This window comes from Ranitomeya imitator, chromosome 4 (assembly GCF_032444005.1).
Source record: "Ranitomeya imitator isolate aRanImi1 chromosome 4, aRanImi1.pri, whole genome shotgun sequence".
Taxonomy (NCBI): domain Eukaryota; kingdom Metazoa; phylum Chordata; class Amphibia; order Anura; family Dendrobatidae; genus Ranitomeya; species Ranitomeya imitator.
In genome coordinates, this window is record NC_091285.1 from 671,294,060 (window position 1) to 671,317,285 (window position 23,226).

At 50.7% G+C, this 23,226-nt stretch overlaps 1 protein-coding gene across 1 annotated transcript; it reads right to left on the reverse strand.

The window, feature by feature from the left end:
• Window positions 1-1,767: 1,767 nt before the first annotated feature.
• Window positions 1,768-21,634, reverse strand: DCAF15 (DDB1 and CUL4 associated factor 15). Its single transcript, XM_069767284.1, has 13 exons — window positions 21,482-21,634; window positions 5,340-5,437; window positions 4,743-4,878; window positions 4,560-4,666; window positions 4,111-4,232; window positions 3,871-4,029; window positions 3,365-3,790; window positions 3,195-3,286; window positions 2,988-3,116; window positions 2,698-2,783; window positions 2,514-2,618; window positions 2,313-2,428; window positions 1,768-2,220 (listed from the first exon to the last, which is right to left on the reverse strand). Exons 1-13 carry the CDS (start codon window positions 21,614-21,616, stop codon window positions 2,165-2,167), a joined length of 1,767 nt encoding a protein of 588 aa, XP_069623385.1. The 5' UTR covers window positions 21,617-21,634; the 3' UTR covers window positions 1,768-2,164.
• Between the last annotated feature and the right edge of the window lie 1,592 nt (window positions 21,635-23,226).

Below are 23,226 nucleotides of genomic sequence, written 5' to 3' on the forward strand. Positions count from 1 at the left end.
CAGCCAGCTGCTCTGCCCAGTAAATGATGTCCTAGGAGGTGTGGCCAGTACAGCCCACAATGCAGGAGGCGGGGTTCAGCCAGCTGCTCTGCCCAGAGAATGATGTCATGGGGGTGTGGCCAGTACAGCCCACAGTGCAGGAGGCGGGGCTCATCCAGCAGCTCTCTTCCCAGTGAATGATGTCCTAGGAGGTGTGACCAGTACAGCCCATAATGCAGGAGGCGGGGCTCAGCCAGCTGCTCTGCCCAGTGAATGATGTTCCTAGGGGGTGTGACCAGTACAGCCCACAATGCAGGAGGCGGGGCTCAGCCAGCAGCTCTCTGCATAATGAATGATGTCCTGGGGTTGTGGGCAGTACAGCCAACAATGCAGGAGGTGGGGCTCAGCCAGCTGCTCTGCCCAGTGAATGATGTCCTAGGGGGTGTGGCCAGTACAGCCGACAATGCAGGAGGTGGGGCTCAGCCAGCTGCTCTCTGCATAATGATGCCCTGGGGGTGTGGCCAGTACAACCCACAATGCAGGAGGCGGGGCTCAGCCAGCTGCTCTGCCCAGTGAATGATGTTCTAGTGGGTGTGGCCAGTACAGCCCACAATGCAGGAGGCGGGGCTCAGCCAGCAGCTTCCTGCCTAGTGAATGATGTCCTGGGGGTGTGGCCAGTACAGCCCACAATGCAGGAGGCGGGGCTCAGCCAGCAGCTCTCTGCCCAGTGAATGATGTCCTGGGGGTGTGGCCAGTATAGCCCACAATGCAGGAGGCGGGGCTCAGCCAGCTGCTCTGCCCAGTGAATGATGTCCTAGGGGGTGTGGCCAGTACAACCCACAATCCAGGAGGCGGGGCTCAGCCAGCAGCTCTCTGCATAATGAATGAAGTCCTGGGGGTGTGGCCAGTACAACCCACAATGCAGGAAGCGGGGCTCAGCCAGCTGCTCTGCCCAGTGAATGATGCCCTGGGGGTGTGGCCAGTATAGCCCACAATGCAGGAAGCGGGGCTCAGCCAGCTGCTCTGCCCAGTGAATGATGCCCTGGGGGTGTGGCCAGTACAGCCCACAGTGCAGGAGGCGGAGCTCAGCCAGCAGCTCTCTGCCTAGTGAATGATGTCCTAGGGGGTGTGGCCAGTACAGCCCACAATGCAGGAGGCGGGGCTCTACCAGCAGCTCTCTGCCCAGTGAATGATGTCCTGGGGGTGTGGCCAGTACAGCCCACAGTGCAGGAAGCGGGGTTCAGCCAGCAGTTCTCAGCATAATGAATGATGTCCTGGGGGTGTGGCCAGTACAACCCCCAATGCAGGAGGCGGGGCTCAGCCAGCAGCTCCCAGCATAGTGAATGACGTCCTGGGGGTGTGGCCAGTACAGCCCACATTGTAGGAGGCGGGGCTCAGCCAGCTGCTGAATGAGTGCAGGCGCCATTAAGAGCAAGTCACCTTATGAACTGGTGACATGAACAGGGGAGACGATGCTGTGTGTACCAGTGCTAAAATCCATTATAATTAATCATTATGACTCCTTACAGGGTTGGTGCCAGCACCTGTAACATCACTGACTGCAGGAGAGGGGCCATGACTTATCCATCTGGAGACTGTAGGAGTCTCAGGACGGTGCTTTGTAGGGGAAGTGGGCAGCGGGTCTCTCATACAAGCTCTGCTCTGTTAATCCCCCATACTTTCACTTCACTTTTTAACCAGGGATCACAATTATTACAGAATGGACCCAGATAATAAAGAATGTGGGGGGAGGAGTCTCGTCTGCAAATTTGACACTTGTGAAGTGTGAACAGAAAAAAAAGAGATTTATTTCACAAAAGGAGACCACCGTAACGTAAAGGGATACGTGATATATACATACACATTCCATTAAAAAAAATACCTCTGCTCATTTCTGGACAGACAATGTAGGGAGGGGAACAACCAATGTCCTCTGTGGGAAGAGCAGGGATGTCACCGGCCTCTATAACACCGGCCCACCTATCTTATCCAGAATGGGGCTTTCTTCACACTAAACTTAAAAAGCAGCTCAGATCCTGACGCATTGCTGGGGTCTTCCAGGAGCGGTCAGTAGGTGGCAGCATACAAGGAGGACTAATACGAAGGTCCCACTGCAGCGCCTCTTGTTCCCGATGCACGAAGACGCTTGTGCTGAGGTAGAGTTCCTGTCTCCGGATGGGCCGGGTCACAGCACAATCCACGTGTATCGCACGCTGTCCGCCAACACCTTGAGCGAGCAGCCTGTGGGGAGAGGGGATTACATGAGTGGGCTTCTAAAAGCACCGAGGCCCCAATGGTCTCTAATAATGGGATGGGAGGGGGGGTTGCTGTACCTTTATGTAGCGCCTCGTTTGTCATACGGTTCACATATCGGGCGTTGTTTTCGGGGACTAACCACTTCATGACCGTGTCTACACAGCTCTTCCGGTACGAGCTCCATACACTGCCACTGAAGAAACACAGAAAGGTTAAGAACAAACCCCCAAAAACCCAGCAAAGGAAACAAAACCGGGTGCAATGAGGTGGTTGTTTACCTGGTCTGTCCCTTCACCTCAGTGAGCTCCCCCACGCTCAGGGTGCTGAACACACCCGTGTGCAGGTCCCAGGCTACTTTTAGGCTTGTGTGATAAGTCTTAGGCCTATAGGATGAAGCAGACAGGTGTGAGCGAGGCTCTGAAGGTACAAAGTGGCACAGCCCTGGCTCCTAAGGTCACCCACCTGAGCTGAGCCTCCTCTTGTGGAGCAGGGAAGGCAAGGAGCAGGAGGCCGATGTTCATTATCACCTGGTTTGTCTCGGGACACATCTGCAGGGAAAGAAATAAACTGCAGTGGAGACTCCATAGTCAGCAGCCCCCTCCTTACAGCAGGAACCCATCGGTCACAGGCAGCCGTGCTCCGAGACTATAATGGTGGCTAACGCCCACCAGTGGATATATCCACCAGAGCACTAAGCTATACTTGTCTGTGAAGGATCTATCACTCGTTAAACACACATTAAACCACTTTACCTCTAGGATAACTATATCATAATCACTGAAGGAGCAGAACTGCCGATACCACGAGGCATCATGGCGGATCACTTCATTTATGACGTATTCGAAGTCCAGGGTGAGTTGCTCCACAATGAGATGTTGGCCCTGAGTGACAAGAGACCGGGGTGAGAGGGTCAGAAACGGCAGAAAAGGTATAAATGGAACTGGGGAGACCGTCTGTACCTTGAAAGAAGCCTTGTCATTCAGCGGTTTTAGGTGCTGCCCCTTGAGATCAGTGACCAGGAACGGGAGCGAGATCTTGTCGTCTTCATATTCTACAAAGAATGAAATGGTTATAATGTGCTCCTCCACCGAGCTTCAGCATGTCTCGCTCCCCTCTACAACGCTCTCACCGCTCTCTTGATCCGTCTCGGTCACCTCCCCCAGGACGTAGCGTAACTGTGTGTAGTTCACGTAGTTGGGCTCTTCCGTGTGACCGCTGGACCTGTGGTGTCCTTCGTTAATAGTACGGTGCCATGTAGGAGAATCTGGGTCAGACGGCTGTGAAGGACTTTGCTTGCTTGGTCCGGGCCGTTCTCCTTTGTCTTCGGCCTCCAGTCCAGATGCCTCCCGGGCTCTACGGAATATACCAGCCACGAATTCCCGGGCCCGGGTGACGGCTGGTGGAGTTCCCGGAGGGGTGGGGGAGCAGGGTTCAGAGGGAAGAGGAGAGTGCCCCCCGGAGGAAGCGACACTAGGGCTGAAAGACAAGGCGCAGCTGGCACGGGCATTGTGTTGGCTTTGTTTGCTGTACAAAATTTGATTGGATTCTTTATCTCCTTAAACAATAAAAAACAGGCATGAACTGGGCCCTGAAATAAGTGCGTTACGGCAGCCAGAAAGGAGTCACACGAGTTACCTGCAGGGTGCACGGATATTGCACAGGCCACCAGGGAGAAGCTGGTGTTCAGCAGAACCACGTGGTCCTTCTTCAGCTGAAATGCCGGCTGAAACGTAGGGAAAGGGTAAACCACCTGGTACTTTGTGTGGAGCATGAAGCTGTGCAGGAGACACGGGCCTGGAAATAAACGCTGCGTTATATACTGCAATGTCATTGTCGTCACCAGCTACAGCTCTGCTCCTTCATATCTGGCCCTACCTTTCGGGGACTCTCTGCAGTCGGTGCAGGGGGACGTTGGGGGCGCAGACACCGTGCTGATATAAATGTCTCTATGGTTCTCGTCGCTCATCATGTTCATTAACATACCGTTACCAGATGTGCTGGGAAAGAGTGCAGAATATATGGTGACCTTCGGACCTCCAATAGAAAACTTTCCCCTGCCTCCCAGCTTCCACTCCTGATTGATTGACAGTTCGGACCAGCGGCGAAGTGGCGCCGATAGCAATGAACTCTCCAGTTCTGTGATGTAACAAAGCTTTGCCTCTGCTGCATTGGAGGACTGTAGATCCATACACCCATATGCGTGGAGCTCACTGCCTGAGAGACAGGCCAACGCTGAAATACTGCAGAGGTGGCCCGTAACCTAGGCAATTTAGAAAAGGAGTTCCTTTTGATCTGAGCAGCTGGCTGCTTCATTTACAACTTACTTGAAGCCAAACACGATGACTTTGGAGTTGTCACTCGGCCACTCGCATACCGTCAGATACAAGTCACTGTAAATCTCCTCATCCTGGAAGAGCCGGACTTGTCGCACCTAGGAGTGGAGATAACAGGCTGTGGACTGATGCTCTGCATATAGGTCAGCACGCAGATGTGCACTGAGGACTCACCAGGCGCAGCTTGCTGTGTACTTGGAATTGCCACCAATAGAGGTGATAGGAGTAAAAGGCGAAGTCATCATCCAACACGTCGCTGGTGTAGGATAATACAAAGCGACCGCATTTAGAGAACCCCAGGAAGACGTGACTGGAGGGAAAAACACATATGAAGACTGAAAAACTTATACACACACAGTAAAATAAAGCATTCATTACTTTCTATTGTCCGCAGCTTTGCTACTCTTAGCTATAATTAATGGCTCCGACCCAAGCTGCATGGTCTATAGGAGTCTGAGGTAGTCTGAAATCCACATCCTGACCCATCTCAATCCAAGGCTGTTGCTGGTTTATCTGCCATACTTTTTACTGCAGCTTTGCTTTCTTCTCATGTAAACATATAATTATCAAAGTCAATGCGACTAGAGCAGACGTCATACAAAACTGATATAGTATGATGCCTACTGGAGGACTCTAGGGGGACAGAGCATGACACAGGGATTCAGAGAACAGCAAAATGGTTAGCCATGTGCCGCCCCATGGAGGCAAAAAAACAAACAAACGACACTTGGTCTATGACAGGCAACAATGGTCCAAGTGTAAAATAATTACCCCTTTCGTAGGAACTCCTCGTCCACGATGTTGCGCAGAGACACGCAGAGACGAGGGGGCAGCTTCCGGAACAACCGAGGGGAAAGTTGTCCTGTAATCTGGAAAATAATACAAAACAGATAAGTTATTTATTGTCACTGTAGAAAAAACGTAAACAAAAAGGTAAAAAAATACAATAAAATAAAGGAGCGGCAGCTAAACTGGATCCCTGCAGCGATGAAAAGCCTGAGTTTATTATAAATACATTTGACATAAAATGTAATTTTCGGTCCAATACATGTGTCAGCCTTTTCTATACTGGACAGAAGGGCTCTGAAGGATAATATTTTTGGGGGTACATTGTAGAGAAAACTCAGAAGGTTCATCCAGCGCGGACATCCTCAGACCACATAACAAGACCCCTTTATCCACCTAAATATTGTCAGGAAATCATAGTAACATACTTGGTAAGGCCGAAAAAAGACATTTGTCCATCCAGTTCAGCCTATATTCCATCATAATAAATCCCCAGATCTACATCCTTCTACAGAACCTAATAATTGTACTCGACTGAGTTCGCCATCACCACCTCCTCAGGCAAGCAATTCCAGATTCTCACTGCCCTAACAGTAAAGAATCCTCTTCTATGTTGGTGGAAAAACCTTCTCTCCTCCAGACGCAAAGAATGCCCCCTTGTGCCCGTCACCTTCCTTGGTATAAACAGATCCTCAGCGAGATATCTGTATTGTCCCGTTATATACTTATACATGGTTATTAGATCGCCCCTCAGTCGTCTTTTTTCTAGACTAAATAATCCTAATTTCGCTAATCTATCTGGGTATTGTAGTTCTCCCATCCCCTTTATTAATTTTGTTGCCCTCCTTTGTACTCTCTCTAGTTCCATTATATCCTTCCTGAGCACCGGTGCCCAAAACTGGACACAGTACTCCATGTGCGGTCTAACTAGGGATTTGTACAGAGGCAGTATAATGCTCTCATCATGTGTATCCAGACCTCTTTTAATGCACCCCATGATCCCGTTTGCCTTGGCAGCTACTGCCTGGCACTGGCTGCTCCAGGTAAGTTTATCATTAATAATATCATATGTCCATAAACAATATAGAGCACACCTCAAACAATTCATATCAAAACCACTTTCCCATAAACACGGTATATTAGGAATAAAGAGGCTATGGCTTGAATCATAAATTAAAATATTTATTGATAAAGAAAGATAAAACAGCAGAAAAAATTCTTCCCTAAAAATTTGTACACTGGGAACAACACTCAACTAAGTCACTATAGTCCAAATGACATAATGTAAACTAGTACAGCCATATAAATATTAAGGAGCAAGAGCATAATTGAGAAACCGCAAGGATATACCAATGCATTACTAGCAGACCAGAGAACATACAGGGAAAAATCTGAGATTAAAAATAACCAAACTCTAAATAAGATAAAGCAAAAAAAATGCTTTAAAAAAAAAAAAATGCTAAAAAATATATCCCCACAGAGAATCCAAATTAATCCCTGGGATTAATTAGGATTCTCTGTGGGGATATATTTTTTAGCATTTTTTTGCTTTATCCTCACTTAGAGTTTGGTTATTTTTAATCTCAGATTTTTCCCTGTATGTTCTCTGGTCTGCTAGTAATGCATTGGTATATCCTTGCGGTTTCTCCATTATGCTCTTGCTCCTTAATATTTATATGGCTGTACTAGTTTACATTATGTCATTTGGACTATAGTGACTTAGTTGAGTGTTGTTCCCAGTGTACAAATTTTTAGGGAAGAATTTTTTCTGCTGTTTTATCTTTCTTTATCAATAAATATTATTTTAATTTATGATTCAAGCCATAGCCTCTTTATTCCTAATATACCGTGTTTATGGGAAAGTGGTTTTGATAAGTTTATCATTAACTAGGATCCCCAAGTCCTTCTCCCTGTCAGATTTACCCAGTGGTTTCCCGTTCAGTGTGTAATGGTGATATTGATTCCTTCTTCCCATGAGTATAACCTTACATTTATCATTGTTAAACCTCATCTGCCACGTTTCAGCCCAAGTTTCCAACTTATCCAGATCCATCTGTAGCAGAATACTTCTCTCGCATGTTCTCAGCCAGCCATAAACTGCAAGATTACACCCGAGAAGCTCTGCAGACAATCATGTGTTCATGTGAGACACGTGAGAGATGGAGAGTGGATGTGAGACTCCGCACTGATCGTCATCAGAGGACCTATACTGCTCCGAGACGGCTCAGAATGCGAGTGCGGAGGAAGATGAAGCAATGCTTATAACATAGACCAAGCCTGACACCGTGATAAGAGTACACCCCAGGTATTAATCTGCATCACTAGTAGTGATGAGCGAGTATACCCGTTGCTCGGGTTTTCCTGAGCACGCTCGGGTGGTCTCCGAGTATTTGTTAGTGCTCGGAGATTTATTTTTCATCACAGAAGCTGAATGATTTACAGCTACTAGCCAGGCTGAGTACATGTGAGGATTCCCTAGCAACCCCCACATGTACTCAGGCTGGCTAGTAGCTGTAAAATCATTCAGCTGCGGTGATGAAAACTAAATCTCCGAACACTAAAATACTCAGAGACCACCCGAGCAACGAGTACACTCGCTCATCACTAGATCTTCTCCCACAATTCCTCTCCGGTCCTCACTCTCCTCCTCCCATTATTTCTCTCAGGTCGGTCCTCTCCCTCACGTTATTCCTCTCCGGTCCTCCTCCTCACCTTATTCCTCTCCAGTCTTCTTTCTCCAACTGATATTCTTCTCCCTCTCCAGTTATTCCTCTCCGGTTCTCTTTCTTTTTCCCTTGTTATTCCCCTCCGTTCCTCTCTGTCCTCCTCTCCCGGTAATTCCTGTCCGGTCCTCTATCTACTCCTTCCGTTATTCATCTCTGGTCCTCTCTCTCTCCCCTACATTTTTCATGATTTCTCTCTTCCTGTTATTTCTCACAGTCTTCTCTTCTCCTCCTCGTTATTCCTCTCTGGTCCTCTCTCTTCCTCCTCCACCTATTTCTCTCTGGTCCTCTCTGTCTCCCCTCCTGTTATTCCTTAGTCTTCTGTCTCCTCCTGCCGTTATTCTTCTCAGTTCCTCTATCTCCTCCTCAATATTCTCCTCCTCTCATTATTTCCCTCCGGTCCGCTCTCTCCTCCTCCCCCCCACTATTCCCCTCCGGTCCTCTGTCTAGTCCTTCCATAATTCATCTGCGGTCCTTTCTCTCTACTCCATTTCCTGTGATTTCTCTCCTCCTGTTATTCCTCACAGTCTTGTCTCCACCTACTCTTGTTATTCTTCTCTGGTCCTCTCTCTTCTGCCTCAATATTCTTCTCCGGTCCCCACTCTCCTCCTCCCATTATTCTTCTCAGGTCCTCTCTCTCCTCCTCTTCTTTATTCCTCTCCAGTTTTCTCTCTCCTCATGTTATTTGTCTCCGGTCATCTCTCTCCTCCTCCTTTTATTCCTCTCCGGTCCTCTCTCTCCTCCTCATGTAATTCCTCCCCGGTCCGCTCTCTTCTCCTTCCTTTATTCCTCTCCAGTTTTCGCTCTCCTCATGTTATTTGTCTCCGCTCCTCTCCCTCCTCCTTCCCTTATTCCTCACAGTCTCTCCTCCTTCCATTTTTTCTCAGTCTTCTCTCTCCTCCTTCCATTATTCCTCACAGTCTTCTCGCTCCTCCTCTCATTATTCCTCAGTCTTCTCTCTCCTCCTTCCATTATTCCTCACAGTCTTCTCTCTCCTCCTCTCATTATTCCTCAGTCTTCTCTCTCCTCCTTCCATTATTCCTCACAGTCTTCTCTCTCCTCCTCTCATTATTCCTCAATCTTCTCTTTCCTCCTTCCATTATTCCTCACAGTCTTCTCTCTCCTCCTTCCATTATTCCTCAGTCTTCTCTCTCCTCCTTCCATTATTCCTCACAGTCTTCTCTCTCCTCCTCTCATTATTCTTCTCCAGTCCTCCCTCTTCCTTCTCAATATTTCTCTCTGGTCCTCTCCTCCCATTATTCTTCTCCGGTTCTCTCTCCTCCTGTAATTCTTCTCTGGTCCGCTCTCTCCTCAATATTCTTCTCTGGTCCCCTCTCTCTCCCGGTTATTCCTCTCCAGGCTTCTGTCTCCTCCTCCCATTACTTATCTCCGGTCCTCTCTCTTCCTCCTGAATAATTTTCTCTGATTCTCTCTCTCTTCCACCCAATATTTCTATCCGTTCCTCCCTCTCCTCCCCCCGTTATTCCCCTCAGGTCCTCTCTTTCTCCTCCTCCCCCATTGTTGCGGTCCAGTCTTCTGTCTATCCTTCAGTTATTCATCGCCGGTCCTCTCTCCCTCTATTCCATTTCTCTCCTCCTGTTATTCCTCTCGTTATTCCTCACAGTCTTCTCTCCTCGTCCCGTTATTCTTTTCCGGTCCTTTCTCTCCTCCTCGTTATTCTTTTCCGGTCCTCTCTCTTCCTCCTCCAGCTATTTCATTCCGATCCTCTCTCCTCCTCCCGATATTCCTCAGTCTTCTCTCTCCTCCTCCCGTTATTCCTCTTAGGTCGCTATCCTGCTTCCATTATTCCTCACATGCTTCTCCTGCTATTACTTTCTTGTCCTCTCTCTCCTCCTTCAGTTATTTCTCTCCGGTCCTCTCCTCCTGCTCCCGATATTCCTCTCTGTCCTCCTCACAGTCTTCTCTCTCCTCCTGTTATTCTTCTCCAGATCCCTCTCTCCTGCTGTTATTTCTCTCCAGTCCTCTCTCTCCTCCTCATGTAATTCTTCTCCGGTTCTCTCTCTCTCAATATTATTCTCTGGTCCCCTCTCTGCTCCAGTTTTTCCTCCTCTGTCTCCTCCTCCCGTTATTCCTCATAGTCTCCTCTCTCCTCCCTGGACCCCTTTCTCCTCCAGTTATTCCTCTCCAGTCCTCCCTCTCTCCTCCTCACGTTATTCCTCATAGCCTTCTCTATCCTTCCACTGTTACTCCTCTCCGGTCCTCTCTCTCCTCCATCCATTATTCCCCTCCGGTCCTCTCTCTCCTCCATCCATTATTCTTCCTCTCCCGTCCTCTCTCTCCTCCATCCATTATTCCTCTCCGGTCCTCTCTCTCCTCCATCCATTATTCCCCTCCGGTCCTCTCTCTCCTCCATCCATTATTCTTCCTCTCCCGTCCTCTCTCTCCTCCATTCATTATTCCTCTCCAGTCCTCTCTCTCCTCCATCCATTATTCCTCTCCGGTCCTCTCTCTCCTCCATCCATTATTCCCCTCCGGTCCTCTCTCTCCTCCATCCATTATTCCCCTCCAGTCCTCTCTCTCCTCCATCCATTATTCCCCTCCGGTCCTCTCTCTCCTCCATCCATTATTCCCCTCCGGTCCTCTCTCTCCTCCATCCATTATTCCTCTCCGGTCCTCTCTCTCCTCCATCCATTATCCCCCTCCGGTCCTCTCTCTCCTCCATCCATTATTCCTCTCCGGTCCTCTCTCTCCTCCATCCATTATTCCCCTCCGGTCCTCTCTCTCCTCCATCCATTATTCCCCTCCGGTCCTCTCTCTCCTCCATCCATTATTCCTCTCCGGTCCTCTCTCTCCTCCATCCATTATCCCCCTCCGGTCCTCTCTCTCCTCCATCCATTATTCCTCTCCAGTCCTCTCTCTCCTCCATCCATTATTCCTCTCCGGTCCTCTCTCTCCTCCATCCATTATTCCCCTCCGGTCCTCTCTCTCCTCCATCCATTATTCCTCTCCGGTCCTCTCTCTCCTCCATCCATTATCCCCCTCCGGTCCTCTCTCTCCTCCATCCATTATTCCCCTCTGGTCCTCTCTCTCCTCCATCCATTATTCCCCTCCGGTCCTCTCTCTCCTCCATCCATCATTCTTCCTCTCCCTCCTCCATCCATTATTCTTCCTCTCCCGTCCTCTCTCCTCCATCCATTATTCCTCTCCGGTCCTCTCTCTCCTCCATCCATTATCCTCCTCCGGTCCTCTCTCTCCTCCATCCATTATTCCTCTCCGGTCCTCTCTCTCCTCCATCCATTATTCCTCTCCCGTCCTCTCTCTCCTCCATCCATTATTCCTCTCCGGTCCTCTCTCTCCTCCATCCATTATTCCTCTCCGGTCCTCTCTCTCCTCCATCCATTATTCCTCTCCGGTCCTCTCTCTCCTCCATCCATTATTCCTCTCCGGTCCTCTCTCTCTTCCATCCATTATTCCTCTCCGGTCCTCTCCCTCCTCCATCCATTATTCCTCTCCGGTCCTCTCTCTCCTCCATCCATTATTCCTCTCCGGTCCTCTCTCTCCTCCATCCATTATTCCTCTCCGGTCCTCTCTCTCCTCCATCCATTATTCCTCTCCGGTCCTCTCTCTCCTCCATCCATTATTCCTCTCCTGTCCTCTCTCTCCTCCATCCATTATTCCTCTCCGGTCCTCTCCCTCCTCCATCCATTATTCCTCTCCCATCCTCTCTCTCCTCCATCCATTATTCCTCTCCTGTCCTCTCTCTCCTCCATCCATTAGTCCTCTCCGGTCCTCTCTCTCCTCCATCCATTATTCCTCTCCTGTCCTCTCTCTCCTCCATCCATTATTCCTCTCCTGTCCTCTCTCTCTCCTCCATCCATTATTCCTCTCCTGTCCTCTCTCTCCTCCATCCATTATTCCTCTCCGGTCCTCTCCCTCCTCCATCCATTATTCCTCTCCCTCCTCCATCCATTATTCCTCTCCGGTCCTCTCTCTCCTCCATCCATTATTCCTCTCCGGTCCTCTCCCATCCTCCATCCATTATTCCTCTCCGGTCCTCTCTGTCCTCCATCCATTATTCCTCTCCGATCCTCTCTCTCCTCCATCCATTATTCCTCTCCCATCCTCTCTCTCCTCCATCCATTATTCCTCTCCGGTCCTCTCTCTCCTCCATCCATTATTCCTCTCCGGTCCTCTCCCTCCTCCATCCATTATTCCTCTCCGGTCCTCTCCCTCCTCCATCCATTATTCCTCTCCGGTCCTCTCCCTCCTCCATCCATTATTCCTCTCCGGTCCTCTCCCTCCTCCATCCATTATTCCTCTCCGGTCCTCTCCCTCCTCCATCCATTATTCCTCTCCGGTCCTCTCCCTCCTCCATCCATTATTCCTCTCCGGTCCTCTCCCTCCTCCATCCATTATTCCTCTCCGGTCCTCTCTCTCCTCCATCCATTATTCCTCTCCGGTCCTCTCTCTCCTCCATCCATTATTCCTCTCCCATCCCCTCTCTCCTCCATCCATTATTCCTCCCAGTCCTCTCTCACCTTCTCCCAATATTCCTCTCCGATCCTCTCTCGCCTTGTCCCACTATTTCTCATAGTCTTCTCTCTCCTCCATCCATTATTCCTCTCCGGTCCTCTCTCTCCTCCATCCATTATTCCTCTCCGGTCCTCTCTCTCCTCCATCCATTATTCCTCTCCGGTCCTCTCCCTCCTCCATCCATTATTCCTCCCAGTCCTCTCTCACCTTCTCCCAATATTCCTCTCCGATCCTCTCTCGCCTTGTCCCACTATTTCTCATAGTCTTCTCTCTCCTCCATCCATTATTCCTCTCCGGTCCTCTCCCTCCTCCATCCATTATTCCTCTCTGGTCCTCTCCCTCCTCCATCCATTATTCCTCTCCGGTCCTCTCCCTCCTCCATCCATTATTCCTCCCAGTCCTCTCTCACCTTCTCCCAATATTCCTCTCCGATCCTCTCTCGCCTTGTCCCACTATTTCTCATAGTCTTCTCTCTCCTCCATCCATTATTCCTCTCCAGTCCTCTCTCTCCTCCATCCATTATTCCTCTCCGGTCCTCTCTCTCCTCCATCCATTATTCCTCTCCGGTCCTCTCCCTCCTCCATCCATTATTCCTCCCAGTCCTCTCTCACCTTCTCCCAATATTCCTCTCCGATCCTCTCTCGCCTTGTCCCACTATTTCTCATAGTCTTCTCTCTAATCCATCCATTATTCCCCTCCGGTCCTCTCCCTCCTCCATCCATTATTCCTCTCCGGTCCTCTCCCTCCTCCATCCATTATTCCTCTCCGGTCCTCTCCCTCCTCCATCCATTATTCCTCCCAGTCCTCTCTCACCTTCTCCCAATATTCCTCTCCGATCCTCTCTCGCCTTCTCCCACTATTTCTCATAGTCTTCTCTCTCCTCCTTTTATTCCCCTCCGGTCCTCTCCCTCCTCCATCCATTATTCCTCTCCGGTCCTCTCTCTCCTCCATCCATTATTCCTCTCCGGTCCTCTCCCTCCTCCATCCATTATTCCTCTCCGGTCCTCTCCCTCCTCCATCCATTATTCCTCTCCGGTCCTCTCCCTCCTCCATCCATTATTCCTCTCCGGTCCTCTCCCTCCTCCATCCATTATTCCTCTTCGGTCCTCTCCCTCCTCCATCCATTATTCCTCTCCGGTCCTCTCCCTCCTCCATCCATTATTCCTCTCCGGTCCTCTCCCTCCTCCATCCATTATTCCTCTCCGGTCCTCTCCCTCCTCCATCCATTATTCCTCTCCGGTCCTCTCTCTCCTCCATCCATTATTCCTCTCCGGTCCTCTCTCTCCTCCATCCATTATTCCTCTCCCATCCCCTCTCTCCTCCATCCATTATTCCTCCCAGTCCTCTCTCACCTTCTCCCAATATTCCTCTCCGATCCTCTCTCGCCTTGTCCCACTATTTCTCATAGTCTTCTCTCTCCTCCATCCATTATTCCTCTCCTGTCCTCTCTCTCCTCCATCCATTATTCCTCTCCGGTCCTCTCCCTCCTCCATCCATTATTCCTCCCAGTCCTCTCTCACCTTCTCCCAATATTCCTCTCCGATCCTCTCTCGCCTTGTCCCACTATTTCTCATAGTCTTCTCTCTCCTCCATCCATTATTCCTCTCCGGTCCTCTCTCTCCTCCATCCATTATTCCTCTCCGGTCCTCTCTCTCCTCCATCCATTATTCCTCTCCGGTCCTCTCCCTCCTCCATCCATTATTCCTCCCAGTCCTCTCTCACCTTCTCCCAATATTCCTCTCCGATCCTCTCTCGCCTTGTCCCACTATTTCTCATAGTCTTCTCTCTCCTCCATCCATTATTCCTCTCCGGTCCTCTCCCTCCTCCATCCATTATTCCTCTCCGGTCCTCTCCCTCCTCCATCCATTATTCCTCTCCGGTCCTCTCCCTCCTCCATCCATTATTCCTCTCCGGTCCTCTCTCTCCTCCATCCATTATTCCTCTCCGGTCCTCTCTCTCCTCCATCCATTATTCCTCTCCCATCCCCTCTCTCCTCCATCCATTATTCCTCCCAGTCCTCTCTCACCTTCTCCCAATATTCCTCTCCGATCCTCTCTCGCCTTGTCCCACTATTTCTCATAGTCTTCTCTCTCCTCCATCCATTATTCCTCTCCTGTCCTCTCTCTCCTCCATCCATTATTCCTCTCCGGTCCTCTCCCTCCTCCATCCATTATTCCTCCCAGTCCTCTCTCACCTTCTCCCAATATTCCTCTCCGATCCTCTCTCGCCTTGTCCCACTATTTCTCATAGTCTTCTCTCTCCTCCATCCATTATTCCTCTCCGGTCCTCTCTCTCCTCCATCCATTATTCCTCTCCGGTCCTCTCTCTCCTCCATCCATTATTCCTCTCCGGTCCTCCATCCATTATTCCTCCCAGTCCTCTCTCACCTTCTCCCAATATTCCTCTCCGATCCTCTCTCGCCTTGTCCCACTATTTCTCATAGTCTTCTCTCTCCTCCATCCATTATTCCTCTCCGGTCCTCTCCCTCCTCCATCCATTATTCCTCCCAGTCCTCTCTCACCTTCTCCCAATATTCCTCTCCGATCCTCTCTCGCCCTGTCCCACTATTTCTCATAGTCTTCTCTCTCCTCCATCCATTATTCCTCTCCTGTCCTCTCTCTCTCCTCCATCCATTATTCCTCTCCGGTTCTCTACCTCCTCCATCCATTATTCCTCTCCAGTCCTCTCTCTCCTCCATCCATTATTCCTCTCCGGTCCTCTCCCTCCTCCATCCATTATTCCTCCCAGTCCTCTCTCACCTTCTCCCAATATTCCTCTCCGATCCTCTCTCGCCTTGTCCCACTATTTCTCATAGTCTTCTCTCTCCTCCATCCATTATTCCTCTCCTGTCCTCTCTCTCTCCTCCATCCATTATTCCTCTCCGGTTCTCTCCCTCCTCCATCCATTATTCCTCTCCAGTCCTCTCTCTCCTCCATCCATTATTCCTCTCCGGTCCTCTCCCTCCTCCATCCATTATTCCTCCCAGTCCTCTCTCACCTTCTCCTAATATTCCTCTCCGATCCTCTCTCGCCTTGTCCCACTATTTCTCATAGTCTTCTCTCTCCTCCATCCATTATTCCTCTCCAGTCCTCTCTCTCCTCCATCCATTATTCCTCTCCGGTCCTCTCTCTCCTCCATCCATTATTCCTCTCCCATCCCCTCTCTCCTCCATCCATTATTCCTCCCAGTCCTCTCTCACCTTCTCCCAATATTCCTCTCCGATCCTCTCTCGCCTTGTCCCACTATTTCTCATAGTCTTCTCTCTCCTCCATCCATTATTCCTCTCCGGTCCTCTCTCTCCTCCATCCATTATTCCTCTCCGGTCCTCTCTCTCCTCCATCCATTATTCCTCTCCTGTCCTCTCTCTCCTCCATCCATTATTCCTCTCCGGTCCTCTCTCTCCTCCATCCATTATTCCTCTCCTGTCCTCTCTCTCCTCCATCCATTATTCCTCTCCTGTCCTCTCTCTCTCCTCCATCCATTATTCCTCTCCTGTCCTCTCTCTCCTCCATCCATTATTCCTCTCCGGTCCTCTCCCTCCTCCATCCATTATTCCTCTCCCTCCTCCATCCATTATTCCTCTCCGGTCCTCTCTCTCCTCCATCCATTATTCCTCTCCGGTCCTCTCCCATCCTCCATCCATTATTCCTCTCCGGTCCTCTCTGTCCTCCATCCATTATTCCTCTCCGATCCTCTCTCTCCTCCATCCATTATTCCTCTCCCATCCTCTCTCTCCTCCATCCATTATTCCTCTCCGGTCCTCTCTCTCCTCCATCCATTATTCCTCTCCGGTCCTCTCCCTCCTCCATCCATTATTCCTCTCCGGTCCTCTCCCTCCTCCATCCATTATTCCTCTCCGGTCCTCTCCCTCCTCCATCCATTATTCCTCTCCGGTCCTCTCCCTCCTCCATCCATTATTCCTCTCCGGTCCTCTCCCTCCTCCATCCATTATTCCTCTCCGGTCCTCTCCCTCCTCCATCCATTATTCCTCTCCGGTCCTCTCCCTCCTCCATCCATTATTCCTCTCCGGTCCTCTCTCTCCTCCATCCATTATTCCTCTCCGGTCCTCTCTCTCCTCCATCCATTATTCCTCTCCCATCCCCTCTCTCCTCCATCCATTATTCCTCCCAGTCCTCTCTCACCTTCTCCCAATATTCCTCTCCGATCCTCTCTCGCCTTGTCCCACTATTTCTCATAGTCTTCTCTCTCCTCCATCCATTATTCCTCTCCGGTCCTCTCTCTCCTCCATCCATTATTCCTCTCCGGTCCTCTCTCTCCTCCATCCATTATTCCTCTCCGGTCCTCTCCCTCCTCCATCCATTATTCCTCCCAGTCCTCTCTCACCTTCTCCCAATATTCCTCTCCGATCCTCTCTCGCCATGTCCCACTATTTCTCATAGTCTTCTCTCTCCTCCATCCATTATTCCTCTCCGGTCCTCTCCCTCCTCCATCCATTATTCCTCTCTGGTCCTCTCCCTCCTCCATCCATTATTCCTCTCCGGTCCTCTCCCTCCTCCATCCATTATTCCTCCCAGTCCTCTCTCACCTTCTCCCAATATTCCTCTCCGATCCTCTCTCGCCTTGTCCCACTATTTCTCATAGTCTTCTCTCTCCTCCATCCATTATTCCTCTCCAGTCCTCTCTCTCCTCCATCCATTATTCCTCTCCGGTCCTCTCTCTCCTCCATCCATTATTCCTCTCCGGTCCTCTCCCTCCTCCATCCATTATTCCTCCCAGTCCTCTCTCACCTTCTCCCAATATTCCTCTCCGATCCTCTCTCGCCTTGTCCCACTATTTCTCATAGTCTTCTCTCTAATCCATCCATTATTCCCCTCCGGTCCTCTCCCTCCTCCATCCATTATTCCTCTCCGGTCCTCTCCCTCCTCCATCCATTATTCCTCTCCGGTCCTCTCCCTCCTCCATCCATTATTCCTCCCAGTCCTCTCTCACCTTCTCCCAATATTCCTCTCCGATCCTCTCTCGCCTTCTCCCACTAGTTCTCATAGTCTTCTCTCTCCTCCTTTTATTCCCCTCCGGTCCTCTCCCTCCTCCATCCATTATTCCTCTCCAGTCCTCTCTCTCCTCCATCCATTATTCCTCTCCGGTCCTCTCTCTCCTCCATCCATTATTCCTCTCCGGTCCTCTCCCTCCTCCATCCATTATTCCTCCCAGTCCTCTCTCACCTTCTCCCAATATTCCTCTCCGATCCTCTCTCGCCTTGTCCCACTATTTCTCATAGTCTTCTCTCTAATCCATCCATTATTCCCCTCCGGTCCTCTCCCTCCTCCATCCATTATTCCTCTCCGGTCCTCTCCCTCCTCCATCCATTATTCCTCTCCGGTCCTCTCCCTCCTCCATCCATTATTCCTCCCAGTCCTCTCTCACCTTCTCCCAATATTCCTCTCCGATCCTCTCTCGCCTTCTCCCACTAGTTCTCATAGTCTTCTCTCTCCTCCTTTTATTCCCCTCCGGTCCTCTCCCTCCTCCATCCATTATTCCTCTCCGGTCCTCTCTCTCCTCCATCCATTATTCCTCTCCGGTCCTCTCCCTCCTCCATCCATTATTCCTCTCCGGTCCTCTCCCTCCTCCATCCATTATTCCTCTCCGGTCCTCTCCCTCCTCCATCCATTATTCCTCTCCGGTCCTCTCCCTCCTCCATCCATTATTCCTCTCCGGTCCTCTCCCTCCTCCATCCATTATTCCTCTCCGGTCCTCTCCCTCCTCCATCCATTATTCCTCTCCGGTCCTCTCCCTCCTCCATCCATTATTCCTCTCCGGTCCTCTCCCTCCTCCATCCATTATTCCTCTCCGGTCCTCTCCCTCCTCCATCCATTATTCCTCTCCGGTCCTCTCTCTCCTCCATCCATTATTCCTCTCCGGTCCTCTCTCTCCTCCATCCATTATTCCTCTCCCATCCCCTCTCTCCTCCATCCATTATTCCTCCCAGTCCTCTCTCACCTTCTCCCAATATTCCTCTCCGATCCTCTCTCGCCTTGTCCCACTATTTCTCATAGTCTTCTCTCTCCTCCATCCATTATTCCTCTCCGGTCCTCTCCCTCCTCCATCCATTATTCCTCCCAGTCCTCTCTCACCTTCTCCCAATATTCCTCTCCGATCCTCTCTCGCCTTGTCCCACTATTTCTCATAGTCTTCTCTCTCCTCCATCCATTATTCCTCTCCGGTCCTCTCTCTCCTCCATCCATTATTCCTCTCCGGTCCTCTCTCTCCTCCATCCATTATTCCTCTCCGGTCCTCTCCCTCCTCCATCCATTATTCCTCCCAGTCCTCTCTCACCTTCTCCCAATATTCCTCTCCGATCCTCTCTCGCCTTGTCCCACTATTTCTCATAGTCTTCTCTCTCCTCCATCCATTATTCCTCTCTGGTCCTCTCCCTCCTCCATCCATTATTCCTCTCCGGTCCTCTCCCTCCTCCATCCATTATTCCTCCCAGTCCTCTCTCACCTTCTCCCAATATTCCTCTCCGATCCTCTCTCGCCTTGTCCCACTATTTCTCATAGTCTTCTCTCTCCTCCATCCATTATTCCTCTCCAGTCCTCTCTCTCCTCCATCCATTATTCCTCTCCGGTCCTCTCTCTCCTCCATCCATTATTCCTCTCCGGTCCTCTCCCTCCTCCATCCATTATTCCTCCCAGTCCTCTCTCACCTTCTCCCAATATTCCTCTCCGATCCTCTCGCCTTGTCCCACTATTTCTCATAGTCTTCTCTCTCATCCATCCATTATTCCCCTCCGGTCCTCTCCCTCCTCCATCCATTATTCCTCTCCGGTCCTCTCCCTCTTCCATCCATTATTCCTCTCCGGTCCTCTCCCTCCTCCATCCATTATTCCTCCCAGTCCTCTCTCACCTTCTCCCAATATTCCTCTCCGATCCTCTCTCGCCTTGTCCCACTATTTCTCATAGTCTTCTCTCTCCTCCATCCATTATTCCTCTCCTGTCCTCTCTCTCTCCTCCATCCATTATTCCTCTCCGGTTCTCTCCCTCCTCCATCCATTATTCCTCTCCAGTCCTCTCTCTCCTCCATCCATCCATTATTCCTCTCCGGTCCTCTCCCTCCTCCATCCATTATTCCTCCCAGTCCTCTCTCACCTTCTCCCAATATTCCTCTCCGATCCTCTCTCGCCTTGTCCCACTATTTCTCATAGTCTTCTCTCTCCTCCATCCATTATTCCTCTCCAGTCCTCTCTCTCCTCCATCCATTATTCCTCTCCGGTCCTCTCTCTCCTCCATCCATTATTCCTCTCCCATCCCCTCTCTCCTCCATCCATTATTCCTCCCAGTCCTCTCTCACCTTCTCCCAATATTCCTCTCCGATCCTCTCTCGCCTTGTCCCACTATTTCTCATAGTCTTCTCCCTCCTTCATCCATTATTCCTCTCCAGTCCTCTCTCTCCTCCATCCATTATTCCTCTCCGGTCCTCTCTCTCCTCCATCCATTATTCCTCTCCCATCCCCTCTCTCCTCCATCCATTATTCCTCCCAGTCCTCTCTCACCTTCTCCCAATATTCCTCTCCGATCCTCTCTCGCCTTGTCCCACTATTTCTCATAGTCTTCTCTCTCCTCCATCCATTATTCCTCTCCGGTCCTCTCTCTCCTCCATCCATTATTCCTCTCCGGTCCTCTCTCTCCTCCATCCATTATTCCTCTCCCATCCCCTCTCTCCTCCATCCATTATTCCTCCCAGTCCTCTCTCACCTTCTCCCAATATTCCTCTCCGATCCTCTCTCACCTTGTCCCACTATTTCTCATAGTCTTCTCTCTCCTCCATCCATTATTCCTCTCCGGTTCTCTCCCTCCTCCATCCATTATTCCTCTCCGGTCCTCTCTCTCCTCCATCCATTATTCCTCTCCGGTCCTCTCCCTCCTCCATCCATTATTCCTCCCAGTCCTCTCTCACCTTCTCCCAATATTCCTCTCCGATCCTCTCTCGCCTTGTCCCACTATTTCTCATAGTCTTCTCTCTCCTCCATCCATTATTCCTCTCCTGTCCTCTCTCTCTCCTCCATCCATTATTCCTCTCCGGTTCTCTCCCTCCTCCATCCATTATTCCTCTCCGGTCCTCTCCCTCTTCCATCCATTATTCCTCTCCGGTCCTCTCCCTCCTCCATCCATTATTCCTCCCAGTCCTCTCTCACCTTCTCCCAATATTCCTCTCCGATCCTCTCTCGCCTTGTCCCACTATTTCTCATAGTCTTCTCTCTCCTCCATCCATTATTCCTCTCCTGTCCTCTCGCCCTCCTCCATCCATTATTCCTCTCCAGTCCTCTCTCTCCTCCATCCATTATTCCTCTCCGGTCCTCTCCCTCCTCCATCCATTATTCCTCCCAGTCCTCTCTCACCTTCTCCCAATATTCCTCTCCGATCCTCTCTCGCCTTGTCCCACTATTTCTCATAGTCTTCTCTCTCCTCCATCCATTATTCCTCTCCAGTCCTCTCTCTCCTCCATCCATTATTCCTCTCCGGTCCTCTCTCTCCTCCATCCATTATTCCTCTCCCATCCCCTCTCTCCTCCATCCATTATTCCTCCCAGTCCTCTCTCACCTTCTCCCAATATTCCTCTCCGATCCTCTCTCACCTTGTCCCACTATTTCTCATAGTCTTCTCTCTCCTCCATCCATTATTCCTCTCCGGTCCTCTCCCTCCTCAGCCAACCCCCCCCCCCCCCCCCCCCCCGTTATTGCGGTCCAGTCCTCCGTCTATCCTTCAGTTATTCATCGCCGGTCCTCAGGCCCTACTCCATTTCTCTCCTCCTGTTATTCCTCTCTCCTCCTCACCCCGATATTCCTCACGGTCTCCTCTCTCCTATTATTCCTCTCCGGTTCTCTCTCCTCCTCCCGTTATTCCCCTCCGGTCACAGCTACATTTAGTCGCCTGCCCATTGGGCACTTCTTACCCGCACTCGGTCCAGCTGCCGGATAATATGGTCTCTCGGGCCCCATTTCCGGCTTCCGCTGCTCCGGTCTGATTTCGAGCTCGGCGCCATTTCCCCGCCGGTGCCTTCGCTTCCGGCAACAAACTCCGCCTCCATTTCCGGTGACGTAATGGCGCAACATTTACTGCGCATGCATTTAGACAGCTGAACATGAAGTGAACGATACGTGATTGGTTTAGCGACCCGTCCTGCGGGGAGTTCTGACCAATCAGTGCGCGAGGAAGGAACGGTCTCTATGGTGACCAGCTGGACGCTGTCGCAGGGCAGAGGTGGATGTCAGGCACTTGCTGCTGATCATTTATAGGAATTCGTCTGTCGTTCCCTTCATGTGACGGAGGAGGGTTTTGAGTTAATGCAAACTGAATTCCTGCAGAAAAAAAGCTGCATGTGACTTCACCCTTAGGCTGGGGCGACATGTGACTGTGGCCCCACACAGCGATGCAGGGGAATGTGATGCCGGACGCTCCTGTAGGGGAAGCTGATCATGGAGGCGCCATTATGGGCCGGCCGCTGGTATACACAGGTGTCTATGGGGGGCACAATGGTGCTATCAGCAATGTCTGTTCAATGACAACAGCATTGTCCTGGGAAGAACAAGACTCGGACGTCTGGATGCAGAGGAGACGGGCAGGAGCCCGAGCCTGCAGTAAACGCGCAGCAGACACTTGGCGCTCATTCACATGGTGCGTTCAGCAGGAATGTTTTATCCAATGTGGAATATCCCTGTCATCTAATGTTACTTTCCTTTCTTTTCTTCCCCTGCTCTTTATCGATGCTCACATTTGGCCTCACCGTTTTTGCTCCACTAATCCTCACTCTCCTTCGCTATCTCCAAACCCCTGCACCCTCGAACCAAATAACTATCTCCCCCTCTCTTACTCCCCCACCTCGCTGCTTCATCTGCAGACCTGCTCCTTAACTTCATACCTCTCCTACTAAAATATAATATAAGCCGATCACTCTCCGTCACCCACCTGCTTTCCCTTTCTGTGCTCCTTCTCACTGCTGGCGACATATCCCCCAATCCTGGCCCCCCTGCCTCATACATCCCACTAATCTTCACCCCAATACTTCTCACACTAAGAGAAACTACCACAATCCCTCACACTTAAAATCTGTGCCACTGACCCCCACCCCCCTGCTTCCTCTCTCTGGGGCACTCTGGAATGCCTGCTCTGTCTGCCACAAGCTCCACGTGATCCACCATCTCTTCACCTCCCGCAACCTTTCCTTCCTGGCCCTCACTGAGACCTTGCTGACCCCCCAGACACGGCCTCACCTGCTGCACTGAGTTACCCACAATCCTCGCTCTGGCAACAGTCATGGCGGGGGAGTGGGTATCCTTCTTTCTAAAAACTGCTCCTTCAACCCTATCCAACCCCCACCCTCCCTTATCCTCCCTTCTTTCGAGGTTCACTCTGTATCTACTCCCTCTAATCTCCAAATGGCTGTCATGTACCGACCATCAGGCTCGGCCACTTCCTTCATTGACCAATTCTCCACCTGGCGTCTTCACTTTCTCTCTTCTCTCTGCTGACGTCCCCACCATCATTATGGGTGACTTTAATATCCCTACTGACACCCGCCAACCAGCAGCCTCCAAGCTCCTGGCCCTTACCTCATCCTTTGGACTTATTCAGTGGTCCTCCACAGCCACCCACACAGACGAACATACACTAGACCTCATCTTCACCCGCCTCTGCTCC

Coding starts and splice junctions, on each gene's coding strand:
- DCAF15 (XM_069767284.1), bottom strand. CDS start 21,616: ATGGAGGCGGAGTTTGTTGCCGGAAGCGAAGGCACCGGCGGGGAAATG. Junction 4,879..5,339: donor GAGGAGTTCCTACGAAAGGG/GTAATTATTTTA, acceptor TTTTCCCTCCAG/TCACGTCTTCCTGGGGTTCT. Junction 2,221..2,312: donor AAACGAGGCGCTACATAAAG/GTACAGCAACCC, acceptor CTCTCCCCACAG/GCTGCTCGCTCAAGGTGTTG.